This window comes from Spermophilus citellus (assembly GCF_964194105.1).
Source record: "Spermophilus citellus genome assembly, chromosome: 8".
NCBI classification, from domain to species: Eukaryota; Metazoa; Chordata; class Mammalia; order Rodentia; family Sciuridae; genus Spermophilus; species Spermophilus citellus.
This window is the reverse complement of record NC_138189.1, coordinates 153,831,328-153,849,781: the sequence shown is the minus strand read 5'-3', so window position 1 is coordinate 153,849,781 and position 18,454 is coordinate 153,831,328. Positions and strand designations below refer to the sequence as shown.

Sequence of the window (18,454 nt, the reverse complement as noted above, 5' to 3'; positions counted from 1 at the left end):
GGGCCCTCCTCATGCCAATCTGGGTGTCACCCCAGGATGGGCTTGGGCCGGTGGCTCCTCCTGTCCAGGGTTCACTTCCGAATGTGGTGACCGGGCACCATCAGTGTCAGGTCAGGCACAAGGTCTGCCTTTCTCCCCGCCCCCCACCCAGCCTCCTCCCCTCAGTCAGAGTCTCCTCCCCTGGGACCACTCTGGGTCACGTGTTGCCCTTGGGGACCTCCAGAGGGCTCTGTGGTCACTGCTCCCTTACACCTTCCCCACTGTGACACCACCACCCACTCTCCCACTGCTGCCAGGAGGCGGCCAAGGAACGCAACAGCTGATCCCCACGGAGCACCCAATTTATTCCAAGATCCGTGGGACTCGGGAATGGATGAAGAGCTTATTGGGAAGCATCTCTGCCCCAGAGGGTGGGAGAGAGAGCAGAGGAGAGCAGGGCCGGGGCACGTGTACGAGGAGAAGTCCCTGACGTGGGATCCGGGTGGGGCGCAGGGGCCCACTGGTGTCCGGGTGTCTTCAGGTGTCCTCCTGCCTGAGGGGTCCGGGAGGCGGCGGCCAGGGCAGGTTGCACTTCTCACTCCAGCAGCTGGCCCTCGTGAGGGAGACCCCGGGCCACCTGGCTGTGGACACAGAGAGGGGCTAGGAGTCAGAGTCGCCCACCCTGTGGCACCGCGGTCGACCTAACCCTGGTGGCACCCCCCAAGGGCAGAGGGTGTCCATCCATCCTTTGAAACGACACTCATCAAGGCACACGTGAGACCAAAGGCAGCACCGCTCCACCTACTTGGCTCCGTGGGCGTCTCAGCTGGGCGATAGTCAGGGAGCCACTCTGTTTTTGAAGAATCTTCTGAGGGCCTGCCCTCTGGTGGGGGCAGGTCCCGGGGGGTCCCTGGGTGCTGGTGGTGGTGGTGGTGGCACGGGCCCTCCAGCTGCGGGAGCCACTCTGTTGGAGCGTCCGGAGCCGGTCCTGGGGGCCTGCACGCAGCAGCACAGCCTCGCCAGACAGGTGGCCATCCCCCGGAACACTCCCCTCCATCCCCTGGCAGTGTCACGGCTCAGGCCAGGGGTCCTGGTGCCAGCAGGGGGTTGCTCGGTGGAGTTGGAGCTTGGATCCGGTGCCAGGGCCTGGGAGGACCCGGGCAGAGGGGCCGTGGGGCCTGCAGTAGGGACGCTGGCCGACAGGCTGCACAGCATGATGGCGGGCAGGCTGGCTCTCCTGCTGCCCACCTGCCCTGAAGGCTTGAGCTCCTCAGGCTGCTGCTGCTGCTGCTGCTGCTGCTGCTGCTGCTCACAGGCCGAGGGGGGCCAGGAGCGAATGGCCGGCCTGCTGACGCCCCACCTTGGGCCCAGAGTCAAGCTGGAGGGGATGGACAGGGACGGGCAAGGGCCCACCTGTGGCTGCCCAGGTATCTGCAGCCGCACCTGGCAGCCCGCGCCCCGGGTTTTCTGGTGGCCCAGCAGGAGGTAGGTGGCCATGGCCTCGTTGAACTGGCACGTCGCCACCGACACCCAGGTCTCCTGCAGCCCGTAGCCCAGGTCCAGCATGGCCAGCAGGATGGGGTGTCCGGGCGCTTGGGGAGCAGCTCAACGGGAGGACTCGGGCAGCGTTCCCCATCCTGGCTCAGCCACGGGTGCCCCAGGATCTGCTGCAGCGTGGGCCTGTGCGCGGGCTCCAGGGTCAGCATCCAGGACACCAGGCTTTGCGCCTCGTCGGACAGGTGGAACAGGAGGTGGTACCTGGCCTGCAGCACCTGCTCCTTGGCCTGCGCATAGCTGTCCCCGGTGAACGGGACGCAGCCCGTGAGCATGAGGACCAGGAGGACACCCAGGCTCCAGACGTCCACCGCGGGGCCGTCGTAGGGCTCTCCCCGGTGCAGCTCCGGGGCCCAGTAGGCCACGGTGCCGCAGAGCAGGCCCAGCTTCTCTCCGGCCCTGAACCTGCAGGCCAGGCCGAAGTCGCACAGCTTGGCGCGGCCCGCGGCATCCAGCAGCACGTTGTCCGCCTTCACGTCCCGGTGCGCGATGCCCTGCGCGTGGCAGTAGCCCACGGCGCTGGCCACCTGCCCGAACAGCGTGCGGGCCTCGTCCTCCCACAGGCCCACGACCTCCGGGATGTGCTGGCCCAGCTGGCCCCCAGCCATGTGCTCCATCACCACGTAGGCAGTGCCGGGGGTCTGCACGATCTCCAGCAGCTGCACCACGTGCGGGTGCTCCAAGCCCTTCATGATGTCCAGCTCCGACAAGACCCAGGACAAGGTGCCCCCCGCCCCCTTCCGCAGGACTTTCACGGCCACCTTCGTCCCCGTCAGGATGTGTCGGGCCAGGAAGACCTTGGCAAAGCTGCCCTGCCCGACGACCCCCAGGGGCTCATAGCGGCCCGTGAGGGCTTCCTCCAAGGAGGAGCTGGCCGCGAGGTCCCGCCACACCCTCTGCACCGCACTACGCTCACTGCTCTCTCTAGACATCCTCGGCCCCACGCCCACTAAGGCCGCTGGCTAAAAACAAACACAACAAACAAAGCAAAGAACACAAGCAAAACTAACACAACAAAGCCCAACAGAAAGCCCCAAATCAAAGAACCAACCCGAGACCGCAACCAGAACCACCAAACCACCAACCACCAAACGCGCTAACTATGGGAGTCCCACAGGTCACTGCCTAGAGCTTCCTGTGCTTGTGGACAAGCTCCCGGCCTCGGCCGGGCCTTAAATCCCCGCTGGCTCAAGTCCCTCACAATGCTGGCCCCTGTGAGGTCACATCCAGGAGTGGCCCGCTCACACCCGGGGGGTGGCCCACGGTGGCATCTCCCACTCGCGCCTCCGGGACCTTGGCCACCTTCCTGGTCACAACAAGGAGGGCCTGTGGAACCTCGGTGCTCCCGTGTGTTCGGGACCCCGACCTCTCCTTGCTGAGAAAGGAGGAGCTGGACCAGGCCCCGGGGCCCGTGCCTCGCCAGTACACAACTCTGTCGTGGCTTTCGCCCCGTGAAGACCCCAGCCCAGGTCCCCTGGAGCCATTCAGCGCCCGTCTCCTCCAACTCAGACAGACTGGCATCCAGAGAGTGGTGTAAAGGTAAAGTTTCTAAGCTGATTCTAAGCTGCAAAAGTCTGAGTTAAAGTGTAAAAGACCGGGCATTGTAAAGTTTCTAAATGGCAAGGCCGGGGCTAAAAAGTAAAGACTAGGTATTGTTAAAATTCCTCTGCTACCCCCGGAACCTGTAATCCCTGTAGCTGTTAGGACAATACCTGAACTGCCCAGTAAATATTTCTCCTGGTCCCCTGGTTGTTTAATAGCTAAGGGCTCCAAGTAGCTCGGCACGTAAGCATCTAGGCCCCCAAATCAATCAGTTTAAATGTGTACCCCGCTTAGGAGTGACCAATCACCCCTGCCCAGACTGTTCCCGCCAATGAATGGACTAATCCTGTCTCGGAGTTGTTGTTCAATTTTCCCGCGCCTCATGATGATTTGTTCTGATGTATGCAAAGCCCCCCGCCCTCTCGAAAAAGTGTACTTAAGCTCTGCTTGACCTCTGCTCTGGGCTCTGGGCTGCTCTATCTTCCTGAGTGAGCCTGGAACCTCAGCATGCTGAATTAATAAATCCCCTTTTGCCAATTGCATGGAGCCAGTCTCTTGTGTGGTCTCTTTCTCCGATGCTCCGCCGGACCCTTACAGTGGTAGCAGTCCACTCACGCCAGGACGCTGTCGCGGGTCGCTCTGCCCCCTGAGCCCCAGGACCACATTCCCGACCTCTGTGGGATGTGGGAGCCACGGCAGGCTCCTGCCTCATCACTGCCCCACAAGGTCCTATCAGGTCACTCGCCAGCACCCTTCCTGCAGCCCACAGGAGAGAGAGAGGAGGGTGGGTCTCCTTCCAGGGATGAAGGCCGAACCTGCCAGCCAAGAACCCTAGGGCCAGCAGGTGCCCATCCTGGGGTGCAGAGAGACGGAGGCGTCCCTGATGCCCCGGTCCCTTCCGCTGCTCTGTCCACAGAGCCTGGGCTGGCTCCTTTGGAACCCACAGACTGACCGCTCCCCCCTCTGGGACCTGAGGCGTCCACGTGTCAGGCACCAGGAACCCGGGTGTCCAGGGAGGTCTCGCTCTCTCCTTCCAGCGAGGGACCTTGTTGCCGTGTCCCCACACCACACGGCTGAAAGGGCCGAGGACTGGGCTCACCCCTTCAGTCCCTTTCCCCGCTCTCCTCCCTTCTTTCCTCCTTGGTTCTAGTTATGGAGACCTGCCCTGAAAGCTTGTGCTCCTCAGGCTGATGCTGCTGCTGCTGCTCACAGGCCGAGAGGGGCCAGGAGTGAATGGCGGGCATGTTGACGCCCCACCTTGGGCCCAGAGCCAAGCTGGAGGGGACGGACAGGGACGGAAAAGGCCCCACCTGTGGCTGCCCATGCATCTGCGGCCCTACCTGGCTGCCCAAGCCCCGGGGGCCAGCGCTCGACTCCTGAGCCACTTTCCCAGCCCTTTCTAGTGTCTTCGACGAAGGATCTCACACCCTTGCCTAGGCAGGTCTTGAACTGGCAATGCCCCTGCTCGGCCTCCCCAACCCACAAGTAGAAAGACAGTCACCACCTTGCCCTCCGTGACATGTCTGTGTCTGTGTCTGTCTCTGTGTGTCTCTGTGTGGGGGGGGTGGGGGGTGGGTGTGTGCATGAGCACACCTGAGACCAAGCGCGACCACGTGTGGTGCAGAGGGTAGAACCAGGGCCTAGTTGCCGGCCAGAGGAGGTCCAGCCCTGAGGCGCACATCCCCTCGGGGAGCCAGGGCCCCAGGGCCTCACCCTCCTGAAGGACCACAACACCACACCCTCAAAGGGGGGGGAGTCTCAGCAGCACTTTTGGAGAAACACACTCCTCCAACCACGGCCCTGGGAAACCAAAGGCAAGGGGCTCGGTCTCCCCTGCACCTGCCCTTCAGGAGAGGAGTCCCTGGTGGTGGACTGAACGACCTTAGGCAGGGACTCAGAGATGGGTGAAGACACAGGGTCTCTGGAAAGGTCTGTTCCTGGCAAGTACAAAAGCTGGCCTCACGATTCTTGTCCCCGGGGAAGGGACCAATTCAGAAGACTCCGTGGAGGGTCTGCGGTACCAAACCCACCAGGAACACACGGGTGGCTCTGTGACATCAGAGACCCAGGGGGAGGGGGTGGGGTCCGCACCTAGTACAGGATGGAAGGGAGGCTGCCCTCCATTCACATCAGACTGGGATCTCTGACCCACGTCAAATGGAAACCCCACAGAGATGGCAAAGAAAGGGGGGCAGAGCCCACACCCCGAGTTGAAGGGATGGGAATTGAGAGGTTCACTCCAAACACTAGACCCAGAAAACAGCTCCTCCCAGCCAGCCCTCCACTCCTGCGGGCTGGGGGCTCTGGCCACACACCCTCCCCTGCCCACACCTGCGCCCCAGCTCCCCCGCCAGGTGGTCCTGCTCCCTGCTCAGCAGCCCTGGGGAGCTCGGGGTGGCAGGCTGAAGGGCCCGTCCCTGGGTCAGGACGCTCACAGGGACGGTCCCGCACAGCCAAAGACCTAGAGAGGATAAAGCTTCACCAGGCCAAGAGCCAGCCCCTGGCAGGTACATTCAGAGGAGGGAGCAAGCCGCAGCCCCCAAGCCTCTCTAGGGGAGGCACCCACAGCTCTACCCTGACTGCCCCCGGAATCTGTGACACGGGGCCCTCCTCATGCCAATCTGGGTGTCACCCCAGGATGGGCTTGGGCCGGTGGCTCCTCCTGTCCATGGTTCACTTCCGAATGTGGTGACCGGGCACCATCAGTGTCAGGTCAGGCACAAGGTCTGCCTTTCTCCCCGCCCCCCACCCAGCCTCCTCCCCTCAGTCAGAGTCTCCTCCCCTGGGACCACTCTGGGTCACGTGTTGCCCTTGGGGACCTCCAGAGGGCTCTGTGGTCACTGCTCCCTTACACCTTCCCCACTGTGACACCACCACCCACTCTCCCACTGCTGCCAGGAGGCGGCCAAGGAACGCAACAGCTGATCCCCACGGAGCACCCAATTTATTCCAAGATCCGTGGGACTCGGGAATGGATGAAGAGCTTATTGGGAAGCATCTCTGCCCCAGAGGGTGGGAGAGAGAGCAGAGGAGAGCAGGGCCGGGGCACGTGTACGAGGAGAAGTCCCTGACGTGGGATCCGGGTGGGGCGCAGGGGCCCACTGGTGTCCGGGTGTCTTCAGGTGTCCTCCTGCCTGAGGGGTCCGGGAGGCGGCGGCCAGGGCAGGTTGCACTTCTCACTCCAGCAGCTGGCCCTCGTGAGGGAGACCCCGTGCCACCTGTCTGTGGACACAGAGAGGGGCTAGGAGTCAGAGTCGCCCACCCTGTGGCACCGCGGTCGACCTAACCCTGGTGGCACCCCCCAAGGGCAGAGGGTGTCCATCCATCCTTTGAAACGACACTCATCAAGGCACACGTGAGACCAAAGGCAGCAGGGCTCCACCTACTTGGCTCCGTGGGCGTCTCAGCTGGGCGATAGTCAGGGAGCCACTCTGTTTTTGAAGAATCTTCTGAGGGCCTGCCCTCTGGTGGGGGCAGGTCCCGGGGGGTCCCTGGGTGCTGGTGGTGGTGGTGGCACGGGCCCTCCAGCTGCGGGAGCCACTCTGTTTTTGAAGAATCTTCTGAGGGCCTGACCTCTGGTGGGGGCAGGCCCCGGGGGGTCCCTGGGTGGTGGTGGTGGTGGTGGCGCTGGCCCTCCAGCTGCGGGAGCCACTCTGTTGGAGCGTCCGGAGCCGGTCCTGGGGGCCTGCACGCAGCAGCACAGCCTCGCCAGACAGGTGGCCATCCCCCGGAACACTCCCCTCCATCCCCTGGCAGTGTCACGGCTCAGGCCAGGGGTCCTGGTGCCAGCAGGGGGTTGCTCGGTGGAGTTGGAGCTTGGATCCGGTGCCAGGGCCTGGGAGGACCCGGGCAGAGGGGCCGTGGGGCCTGCAGTAGGGACGCTGGCCGACAGGCTGCACAGCATGATGGCGGGCAGGCTGGCTCTCCTGCTGCCCACCTGCCCTGAAGGCTTGAGCTCCTCAGGCTGCTGCTGCTGCTGCTGCTGCTGCTGCTCACAGGCCGAGGGGGGCCAGGAGCGAATGGCCGGCCTGCTGACGCCCCACCTTGGGCCCAGAGTCAAGCTGGAGGGGATGGACAGGGACGGGCAAGGGCCCACCTGTGGCTGCCCAGGTATCTGCAGCCGCACCTGGCAGCCCGCCCCCCGGGTTTTCTGGTGGCCCAGCAGGAGGTAGGTGGCCATGGCCTCGTTGAACTGGCGCGTCGCCACCGACACCCAGGTCTCCTGCAGCCCGTAGCCCAGGTCCAGCATGGCCAGCAGGATGGAGGTGTCCGGGCGCTTGGGGAGCAGCTCAGCGGGAGAACTCGGGCAGCGTTCCCCATCCTGGCTCAGCCACGGGTGCCCCAGGATCTGCTGCAGCGTGGGCCTGTGCGCGGGCTCCAGGGTCAGCATCCAGGACACCAGGCTTTGCGCCTCGTCGGACAGGTGGAACGGGAGGTGGTACCTGGCCTGCAGCACCTGCTCCTTGGCCTGCGCATAGCTGTCCCCGGTGAACGGGACGCAGCCCGTGAGCATGAGGACCAGGAGGACACCCAGGCTCCAGACGTCCACCGCGGGGCCGTCGTAGGGCTCTCGCCGGTGCAGCTCCGGGGCCCAGTAGGCCACGGTGCCGCAGAGCAGGCCCAGCTTCTCTCCGGCCCTGAACCTGCAGGCCAGGCCGAAGTCGCACAGCTTGGCGCGGCCCGCGGCATCCAGCAGCACGTTGTCCGCCTTCACGTCCCGGTGCGCGATGCCCTGCGCGTGGCAGTAGCCCACGGCGCTGGCCACCTGCCCGAACAGCGTGCGGGCCTCGTCCTCCCACAGGCCCACGACCTCCGGGATGTGCTGGCCCAGCTGGCCCCCAGCCATGTGCTCCATCACCACGTAGGCAGTGCCGGGGGTCTGCACGATCTCCAGCAGCTGCACCACGTGCGGGTGCTCCAAGCCCTTCATGATGTCCAGCTCCGACAAGACCCAGGACAAGGTGCCCCCCGCCCCCTTCCGCAGGACTTTCACGGCCACCTCCGTCCCCGTCAGGATGTGTCGGGCCAGGAAGACCTTGGCAAAGCTGCCCTGCCCGACGACCCCCAGGGGCTCATAGCGGCCCGTGAGGGCTTCCTCCAAGGAGGAGCTGGCCGCGAGGTCCCGCCACACCCTCTGCACCGCACTACGCTCACTGCTCTCTCTAGACATCCTCGGCCCCACGCCCACTAAGGCCGCTGGCTAAAAACAAACACAACAAACAAAGCAAAGAACACAAGCAGAACTAACACAACAAAGCCCAACAGAAAGCCCCAAATCAAAGAACCAACCCGAGACCGCAACCAGAACCACCAAACCACCAACCACCAAACGCGCTAACTACGGGAGTCCCACAGGTCACTGCCTAGAGCTTCCTGTGCTTGTGGACAAGCTCCCGGCCTCGGCCGGGCCTTAAATCCCCGCTGGCTCAAGTCCCTCACAATGCTGGCCCCTGTGAGGTCACATCCAGGAGTGGCCCGCTCACACCCGGGGGGTGGCCCACGGTGGCATCTCCCACTCGCGCCTCCGGGACCTTGGCCACCTTCCTGGTCACAACAAGGAGGGCCTGTGGAACCTCGGTGCTCCCGTGTGTTCGGGACCCCGACCTCTCCTTGCTGAGAAAGGAGGAGCTGGACCAGGCCCCGGGGCCCGTGCCTCGCCAGTACACAACTCTGTCGTGGCTTTCGCCCCGTGAAGACCCCAGCCCAGGTCCCCTGGAGCCATTCAGCGCCCGTCTCCTCCAACTTGGACAGACTGGCGTCCAGAGCGTGGTGTAAAGGTAAAATTTCTAAGCTGATTCTAAGCTGCAAAAGTCTGAGTTAAAGTGTAAAAGACCGGGCATTGTAAAGTTTCTAAATGGCAAGGCCGGGGCTAAAAAGTAAAGACTAGGTATTGTTAAAATTCCTCTGCTACCCCCGGAACCTGTAATCCCTGTAGCTGTTAGGACAATACCTGAACTGCCCAGTAAATATTTCTCCTGGTCCCCTGGTTGTTTAATAGCTAAGGGCTCCAAGTAGCTCGGCACGTAAGCATCTAGGCCCCCAAATCAATCAGTTTAAATGTGTACCCCGCTTAGGAGTGACCAATCACCCCTGCCCAGACTGTTCCCGCCAATGAATGGACTAATCCTGTCTCGGAGTTGTTGTTCAATTTTCCCGCGCCTCATGATGATTTGTTCTGATGTATGCAAAGCCCCCCGCCCTCTCAAAAAAGTGTACTTAAGCTCTGCTTGACCTCTGCTCTGGGCTCTGGGCTGCTCTATCTTCCTGAGTGAGCCTGGAACCTCAGCATGCTGAATTAATAAATCCCCTTTTGCCAATTGCATGGAGCCAGTCTCTTGTGTGGTCTCTTTCTCCGATGCTCCGCCGGACCCTTACAGTGGTAGCAGTCCACTCACGCCAGGACGCTGTCGCGGGTCGCTCTGCCCCCTGAGCCCCAGGACCACATTCCCGACCTCTGTGGGATGTGGGAGCCACGGCAGGCGCCTGCCTCATCACTGCCCCACAAGGTCCTATCAGGTCACTCGCCAGCACCCTTCCTGCAGCCCACAGGAGAGAGAGAGGAGGGTGGGTCTCCTTCCAGGGATGAAGGCCGAACCTGCCAGCCAAGAACCCTAGGGCCAGCAGGTGCCCATCCTGGGGTGCAGAGAGACGGAGGCGTCCCTGATGCCCCGGTCCCTTCCGCTGCTCTGTCCACAGAGCCTGGGCTGGCTCCTTTGGAACCCACAGACTGACCGCTCCCCCCTCTGGGACCTGAGGCGTCCACGTGTCAGGCACCAGGAGGCCGGGTGTCCAGGGAGGTCTCGCTCTCTCCTTCCAGCGAGGGACCTTGTTGCCGTGTCCCCACACCACACGGCTGAAAGGGCCGAGGACTGGGCTCACCCCTTCAGTCCCTTTCCCCGCTCTCCTCCCTTCTTTCCTCCTTGGTTCTAGTTATGGAGACCTGCCCTGAAAGCTTGTGCTCCTCAGGCTGATGCTGCTGCTGCTGCTCACAGGCCGAGAGGGGCCAGGAGTGAATGGCGGGCGTGTTGACGCCCCACCTTGGGCCCAGAGCCAAGCTGGAGGGGACGGACAGGGACGGAAAAGGCCCCACCTGTGGCTGCCCATGCACCTGCGGCCCTACCTGGCTGCCCAAGCCCCGGGGGCCAGCGCTCGACTCCTGAGCCACTTTCCCAGCCCTTTCTAGTGTCTTCGACGAAGGATCTCACACCCTTGCCTAGGCAGGTCTTGAACTGGCAATGCCCCTGCTCGGCCTCCCCAACCCACAAGTAGAAAGGCAGTCACCACCTTGCCCTCCGTGACATGTCTGTGTCTGTGTCTGTCTCTGTGTGTCTCTGTGTGGGGGGGGTGGGGGGTGGGTGTGTGCATGAGCACACCTGAGACCAAGCGCGACCACGTGTGGTGCAGAGGGTAGAACCAGGGCCTAGTTGCCGGCCAGAGGAGGTCCAGCCCTGAGGCGCACATCCCCTTGGGGAGCCAGGGCCCCAGGGCCTCACCCTCCTGAAGGACCACAACACCACACCCTCAAAGGGAGGGGAGTCTCAGCAGCACTTTTGGAGAAACACACTCCTCCAACCACGGCCCTGGGAAACCAAAGGCAAGGGGCTCGGTCTCCCCTGCACCTGCCCTTCACGAGAGGAGTCCCTGGTGGTGGACTGAATGACCTTAGGCAGGGACTCAGAGATGGGTGAAGACACAGGGTCTCTGGAAAGGTCTGTTCCTGGCAAGTACAAAAGCTGGCCTCACGATTCTTGTCCACGGGGAAGGGACCAATTCAGAAGACTCCGTGGAGGGTCTGCGGTACCAAACCCACCAGGAACACACGGGTGGCTCTGTGACATCAGAGACCCAGGGGGAGGGGTGGGGTCCGCACCTAGTACAGGATGGAAGGGAGGCTGCCCTCCATTCACATCAGACTGGGATCTCTGACCCACGTCAAATGGAAACCCCACAGAGATGGCAAAGAATGGGGGACAGAGCCCACACCCCGAGTCGAAGGGATGGGAATTGAAAGGTTCACTCCGAACACTAGACCCAGAAAACAGCTCCTCCCAGCCAGCCCTCCACTCCTGCGGGCTGGGGGCTCTGGCCACACACCCTCCCCTGCCCACACCTGCGCCCCAGCTCCCCTGCCCGGTGGTCCTGCTCCCTGCTCAGCAGCCCTGGGGAGCTCGGGGTGGCAGGCTGAAGGGCCCGTCCCTGGGTCAGGACGCTCACAGGGACGGTCCCGCACAGCCAAAGACCTAGAGAGGATAAAGCTTCACCAGGCCAAGAGCCAGCCCCTGGCAGGTACATTCAGAGGAGGGAGCAAGCCGCAGCCCCCAAGCCTCTCTAGGGGAGGCACCCACAGCTCTACCCTGACTGCCCCCGGAATCTGTGACACGGGGCCCTCCTCATGCCAATCTGGGTGTCACCCCAGGATGGGCTTGGGCCGGTGGCTCCTCCTGTCCACGGTTCACTTCCGAATGTGGTGACCGGGCACCATCAGTGTCAGGTCAGGCACAAGGTCTGCCTTTCTCCCCGCCCCCCACCCAGCCTCCTCCCCTCAGTCAGAGTCTCCTCCCCTGGGACCACTCTGGGTCACGTGTTGCCCTTGGGGACCTCCAGAGGGCTCTGTGGTCACTGCTCCCTTACACCTTCCCCACTGTGACACCACCACCCACTCTCCCACTGCTGCCAGGAGGCGGCCAAGGAACGCAACAGCTGATCCCCACGGAGCACCCAATTTATTCCAAGATCCGTGGGACTCGGGAATGGATGAAGAGCTTATTGGGAAGCATCTCTGCCCCAGAGGGTGGGAGAGAGAGCAGAGGAGAGCAGGGCCGGGGCACGTGTCCGAGGAGAAGTCCCTGACGTGGGATCTAGGTGGGGCGCAGGGGCCCACTGGTGTCCGGGTGTCTTCAGGTGTCCTCCTGCCTGAGGGGTCCGGGAGGTGGCGGCCAGGGCAGGTTGCACTTCTTGCTCTAGCAGCTGGCCCTCGTGAGGGAGACCCTGTGCCACCTATCTGTGGACACAGAGAGGCGCTCGGATCCAAAGTCACCACCCCCTTGTTCCTATGTGGACTTAGATAGATCTTATAAGCTAATTAGGCAATGTTTCAGGGTATAAAATAAAAAATACATAAATTGCATTCCTGAACATCAATGACGTATTAGCTCTATGGGATTTCCTGAAATCTAAGCTTTTCACAATGGCTGTGAAAATTAATATAAAATAAAATACCTGGGAATCAATATTAGCAAAAGTGTCACTTGATCTGTATAATGAAAACTAAAGAACACAAAAGAGAGTCATTGCAGGAGGTCATAGAAAATGGAACCATCTCCCATGTTTTTGAATAGGCAGAATCAATACTGACCATGTGGCCATATTACCCACAGTTCTATATAGATTTCATGCCATTCCTACAGAATTCTAATGATGTTTTCTATAGGAATATGAAAGGTAATCATGAAATTTGTTTGGACAAATGAGACATCCAGAATAGACAAAGCGATTCATTTGCAAGAAAAGTGCAGAAGGCCTCACCATTTCAGACCTTAAATTATATCACAGAACTGCAGAAACCAAAATGGCACGTTATTGTCACCCAAACAGGCAAGACCACCAATGGAACAGAAGACCCAAAGAGAAACCCACAAATATACAATCACCTCATACAAGACAAAGGTGCCATCCACATATATTGGGGAAAAGATAGTCTCTTCAACAAATGGCCCAGGGAAAAGTGGAAATCCATATGTAGTAGAACAAAACTGAACCCTGTCTCTCACCCTGCAGAAGACTCAGGTCAAAGTGCATCAAGGATCTAGGCATTAGACCAGAGACCCTGCGCTTACTAGAAGACAAAGTAGGTCCACCTCTCCATCACGTCAGCTTAGGAACTGAGTTCCTCAATAAGACTCATAAAGCTCAAGAAGTAAAATCCAGAATCAGTCAACGGAATGGTCTCCAACTAAAAGGCTTCTTCATTGCAAAGGAAACAAGAACCTGAAGAGAAAGCCTACAAAATGGGAGAGATCTTTACCACCTGCTCCTCAGATAGAGCATCAATCTCCAGGTTGTCCAAGGAAGTCAAGGAACTTTTAACAACAACAAAATAGAACCCACAAATGACCCAATCACTAAATTGGCACAGGAACTGAACCGGCCCTTCACCGACAAGGAAATATGAAGGGTCAAGAATATATGAAAAAACGTTCAACATCTCTAGCCATCACAGAAACGCAAGTTAAAACTACAATGAGATGACTTCTCATTCCAGTCAGAATGGCCACCATCAAGAACACAAGTAGCAATCACTGTTGGCAAGGATGTGGGGAGAAAGGTACTCTCATACATTGCTGGTGGGACTGCAAATTAGTTCAACCACTGTGGAAAGCAGTAAGGATACTCCTCAGAAAACTTAGAATGGAACCTCCATTTGACTCAGTTATCCCACTCCCTAAAATCAGCATAGTACAGTGACCCAACTACATCAAAGTTTGTATCACATCAATTCACAGTACCAAGCTATGGATCTGACCTATGTGTCCTTCAATACATGAACGGATAAAGATAATATCACACATATACACACACACACACAATGATATATTACTAATGTATAAAGAAGAATGAAATTATAATATTTGCTGGTAAATGGATGGAACTGGAAAATATGAAATAAGCCAATCCCAGAAAACCAAAAGCCAAATGTTCTCTTTGATTTATGGATGCTAAGCCACAACATGGGAGCAGGGAGAAAAGAAAGGAATCCATTGGATTAGACGGAAGGGAGAGGGAGGAGAATAGGAAGGCAGTAGAATTAATTGGACATAACATTCTCAGCCTTGTAGTTGACTACATGACCATGGTTATTTTGCAAATGTACAATCACAAGAATAGGATCCTAATTAGAATAAGTTATACTCCATGTATGTACAATATGCCAAAATGCATTCTACTGTATATGTAAAAAGAACAAGTAAAATAAAAATTAAAAATTTTCACCAACAAGTAGCTTAGGTTGATCAAAATATAAATCATTTACATTTTTTAAATATATATTTTTTTGGTGTAGATGGATACAATATCTTTATTTTATTTATTTATTTATTTTTAATGTGGTGCTGCGGATCGAACCCAGTGCCTCAAGCATGCTAGACAAGCACTTGACCACTGACCACAACCCCAGCCCTAATCATGTGCATTTTAAAACACTATTTGTAATAATCGTTAACAAAATTTTATTTCAACATAAAAAATGTGATATATAGATATATATATATATATATATATATATATATATATATATGAGTATCACTCAGCTATGAACAAGAATGACATTATTTCATTTCCTGGTTAATGGGTGGAACTGAAGAGATCATGCTAAGTGAAGCAAGCTAGACTCAGCACGTCTGGGAATGAGTATTTTCTCTCAGAGGTGGAAGAGAATTAAGGATAAAAGGGGTGGGTTAATCCTACAAAATACGGGAGAGATCAGTGGAGCAGAGAAAGGGTTGAGGAGGAGGGAGGAGGGACAGGTCAAAGGAAGAAGAGTGGAAGGAATCTGGTGAAACTTTCCTATGTTCCCTACAGGATGGACCTCAGTGAATCTCACCTTCATGTGTATGCAGAATGCACTGATGTTAAAAGATTATAACAGGAGAACATTCGGTTAGGAAATGGGGAAGGGAAGAGGGAATTCCTGAGGATTGAATTGGAGCAAATTATGTCTCATGGTTCTATAATTATGTCAAAATGAACCTCAATCATGTGTATCTCTAATGCACTGATAAAAATGTAGAACATGGGGCTGGGGAGAACCTTTCCAAGTGTTTGAACATTAGAATTCTTTTGCATTTCATCAGTGTGCTGCAAATTTGCAATAATTTGCTATATACTCACATGTTTCCAGGATGCCTATTGTTTATGATGATCAGTCTGTGATTTGTTTCTGTGTGGTGTGTTTAAATATTCTAAGTCAAAAGGATTTAGGAGGTTGATACATAAAGACACACATAAGCAACACAAATTCAAATGTATGTCATCAACTGAATCTATTCAAAACCAAAGTAGAGATGCTGTTCGAGTCTCATTTTTCTCTGGAAAGGATTAATTCAGCTATCTGACTATTAGATTCCTGAATTATTACAGTAACAGCTACATTGCAACCTCTATTTAAAAACATTAGAAGAGCTGGACATGGTGACACACACCTATCGTCCCAGCATCTAGGGAGGCGGGCACAGGAAGATCTCAAGTTCAAGTCCAGCCTGGGCAATTTAAAGAGGCCCTGTGTCATAAGTAAAAAGGGCTGGAGACGTAGCTGATGGCAGGTGTCCCTGGGTTCAATGTCCAGTACTGCAAGAGAAGCAGATGGGCAGTTTTGTTAGTACTGCCCTTGTCTATAGCACTGCCGCTCAAGAATGGGGAGCTTTGAATGAAGAGTGCCTCAGGGAGACTCCTCATCTGAACACCTACATTAAAGCCAGGAGAACTCTTTGTGCAGATTCAGCTGCAGCTCTAAGGAAAAGATCTGTATATTAGGAAACCTTCATGATGATATATTAATAATTTAAATCTTTCTGTGCCCAAGAACAAGTAGACAGCAGGGAAGAACAGGTGGGAAGTAAGTGGCCACGTGGATATTCAAAAAAAGCAAAAAGCTGTAGTAGACATCAAAGTCACTCTAGAAAAACCAAGAAGGCCTTGATGGGACAGTTAGTAGGTCAGATGTGACTGAAGAAAGGACCAGGGAGCTGGAGGAACCCTGAACAGAAACTTCCGAAAATGAAAAGCAAAGAGACAAGACCCACAGTAACTTCCAGGTGCAATGGAGGGTGCACACATGAGAACCCAGGGACTCATGTCTGCTTACGCAGGGGGACCCAGGCCAGTCTGTGCGACTTACCAAGATTCTGTCTCAAAGTAAAAGTCAATTAAAAGGGCCGGATACGACTCAGTGATAGAGCACCTTTTGGTGGGTTGAATCTCCACACCACCAAAAATAATGCTCACTGGGGGCAAGGACGACTGAGAACTTTCCTGAATCAATGTCAGACACCAGATCACAGAACAGGAAACTAGGGAACATCAAGCAGTAAGATAAAGGCCAAGATAGCCACACCTAGTGACGTGTTTGCTGGACACAAACTATGTGCCTCAAAACCTTAAGTGCCGAAGTCCCAGCCCAGTACCTCAAACTGCGACTGTGTGGACATAGGGCTTCCAAGGAGATGGTTCAGATAGAATGAGGGTTTTAACCCAATCTGACTGCTGCTCTGACAAAATGAGGAAATCTGGACCTAAGGACACACCAGGGGCACCAGTGAGAAAGGCTAGGGAGCCAGAGTAAGAAGGTGGTCATCTGTAAACCCAGGAGACACGCCTTGAAGAAGCTAAGCTTGCCACACCTTCATCCTGGACTGCAGCCTGCGGGACTGTGAGAAAACAGCTTGCTGCGGTGGGAGCAGCCCAGTCTGTGGGGTCTGTTGACGGCAACTCCAGCCAACCCATACAGTCTTTAACCTGCAGGCCCTTTTAAGGTGAGCACTTTCAAACTCAATACCAGTATAGTTTCTTTGTGATGTATACGTGGATTGAAAGAAAAATTTTGTCCACATTATCCAATAACCAGTAATAGATAAAAAATAAAGTGTACAGAAGACTTTGACACCATCTCCATTAGAGAAACACATGTGCAAATATAAAACAAATGTGATTTTAGCCCACTTAGTTTGGCCATTTATACATTAGTATAAGCTAAGTATAGTTTGTTCCACTAATAAAACATGTAGAAGGGTAACATCAAGGCAGGCACAGTGGTGCACGCCCCTAATCCCAGCTACTCAGGATGCTGAGGCAGGAGGATCCCAGTTTGAGGCCATCCCAGGTGACTGAGGTAGACCCTGTATCGAAACAGAAACTAAAAAGGGCTGGGGATGCAGCTCAGTGGTAGAGCACACCTGAGTCAAATCCCCAGTGCCAGAAAAGAAGAAAGTCGCTCACTACCAGGGACCTCCTCATGTCCCTGCAGGGCAACTAGGATTGGCAGCCATCAACCTAGAGAAGTGCCCTTGTGGGAACTCAGGGACCCAGATCACACGCTGCAGGATGCCCGGCTGAGGAGTGCTGTTGATGAGGGCAGGCCCACACCCAGGTGGCCGGCCTGTCCACTCTGGTGCTGCCTACAGACCTGGAAGTGGCCTGAGCCCCGGTGCACCTGGCCACCGCACCCCCACCCCCAGGCCTTGGTGCCACCATCAGCACTACTGCCGAGGGTCCCAGAGTCATGCCCACTTACGTGCCGAGTGCCTGGGCTGCCAGGCTCAGTGGCAAGGGCATATGCTGAAGAGCTCTGTAACTTGGCCCCAGCGCTGCCCCCTGCAGTCTGAGAGCAGTCCCGCCCAACAGGAACCCATTGGAAGGCATGCCTGTCTGTGCCCCCAGAAGCAGCCTGCAGACCCCTCTCCCACAGCAGGACCTGAAACAGCTCCATCCCCACAATTGGTCCCAATCCCTCCCAGTGACAGCATAAGCATAAATTGTCTTCCTCCCAGGGACCAACAGGGAAACACAGGTATCCATGCCCGCAGAGGCAAGCCAGCCAACCTTGGTGAGACTGCAGATCCCCAAGGAGCCCCGGGTCCCAGCTCCAGACCTGCTCAGCTGTGGTCCAGAGGCAGCTGTGCCTGCCCAGGAAACCAGCAGGAAGCAGGCTGCCTATGCCCTGGGAAGCCTGCAGACCTGGGTCTCGGCTGAAGCAGCACTGTGACGCAGTTCTGGCCCTCGCAGTCCACGTCTGGGGCCACTCCTGCCAGTGCAGGACCCTCCCAGGGAGCTACGAAAGCCATAGGAAAAACAATTTAACCAAGGAAAGGAAACCTATGGGCACAAAAACTCTGAGGCACTGATGAAATCAACTGAAGAAGGAAAACATCTCACACTCATGGATTGGAAGAATTAATTTTACCACAATGTCCGTGTTGCCCCAAATAATCCAGATAGTGAAAGCATTTCCTATCAAAACTCCAATAGCATTTTTCACAGAAACAGAAAAACAATCCTAAAACCCACAGAGGTCCACAAAAGACCACTAATAGGCAAAACAATCTTGAGAAGGGAGAACAAAGTCGGAGGCATTACACCTCCTGATTTCCATTACAGTCATCCCTTGGTATCCATGGGGATGGTCGCAGGACCTCCCACGAACACCACAAGCCATGGACTCTCAGGGACCTGGCGTTAAGTGGCCCAGTGTTTGCACAGAACTGACGCACATCCTCCCATAGCCTTTGGATCATCCAGATTTCTTCTTACCTAACCATGTAAATGCCACTGGAATAATTGTTCTACTGCATTGTTGAGGGAATAAGGACAAGAAAATGTCTGTATAGAT

The 18,454-nt window shown here is 56.4% G+C and overlaps 2 protein-coding genes across 2 annotated transcripts; both read right to left on the bottom strand.

Annotated features, from left to right (window-relative positions):
* Positions 1-816: 816 nt before the first annotated feature.
* On the bottom strand, positions 817-2,465 carry LOC308654833 (sperm motility kinase 2B-like; the record flags this gene model as incomplete). Its single annotated transcript, XM_081304524.1, is given in 2 exon segments — positions 817-1,559; positions 1,562-2,465. Coding segments are annotated over 2 exon segments (1,647 nt in total).
* A 4,028-nt stretch (positions 2,466-6,493) lies between these two features.
* Positions 6,494-8,245, bottom strand: LOC308654752 (sperm motility kinase 2B-like; the record flags this gene model as incomplete). Its single annotated transcript, XM_081304400.1, has 1 exon — positions 6,494-8,245. One exon carries the CDS (start codon positions 8,243-8,245, stop codon positions 6,494-6,496), a length of 1,752 nt encoding a protein of 583 aa, XP_081160526.1.
* Positions 8,246-18,454: the final 10,209 nt, after the last annotated feature.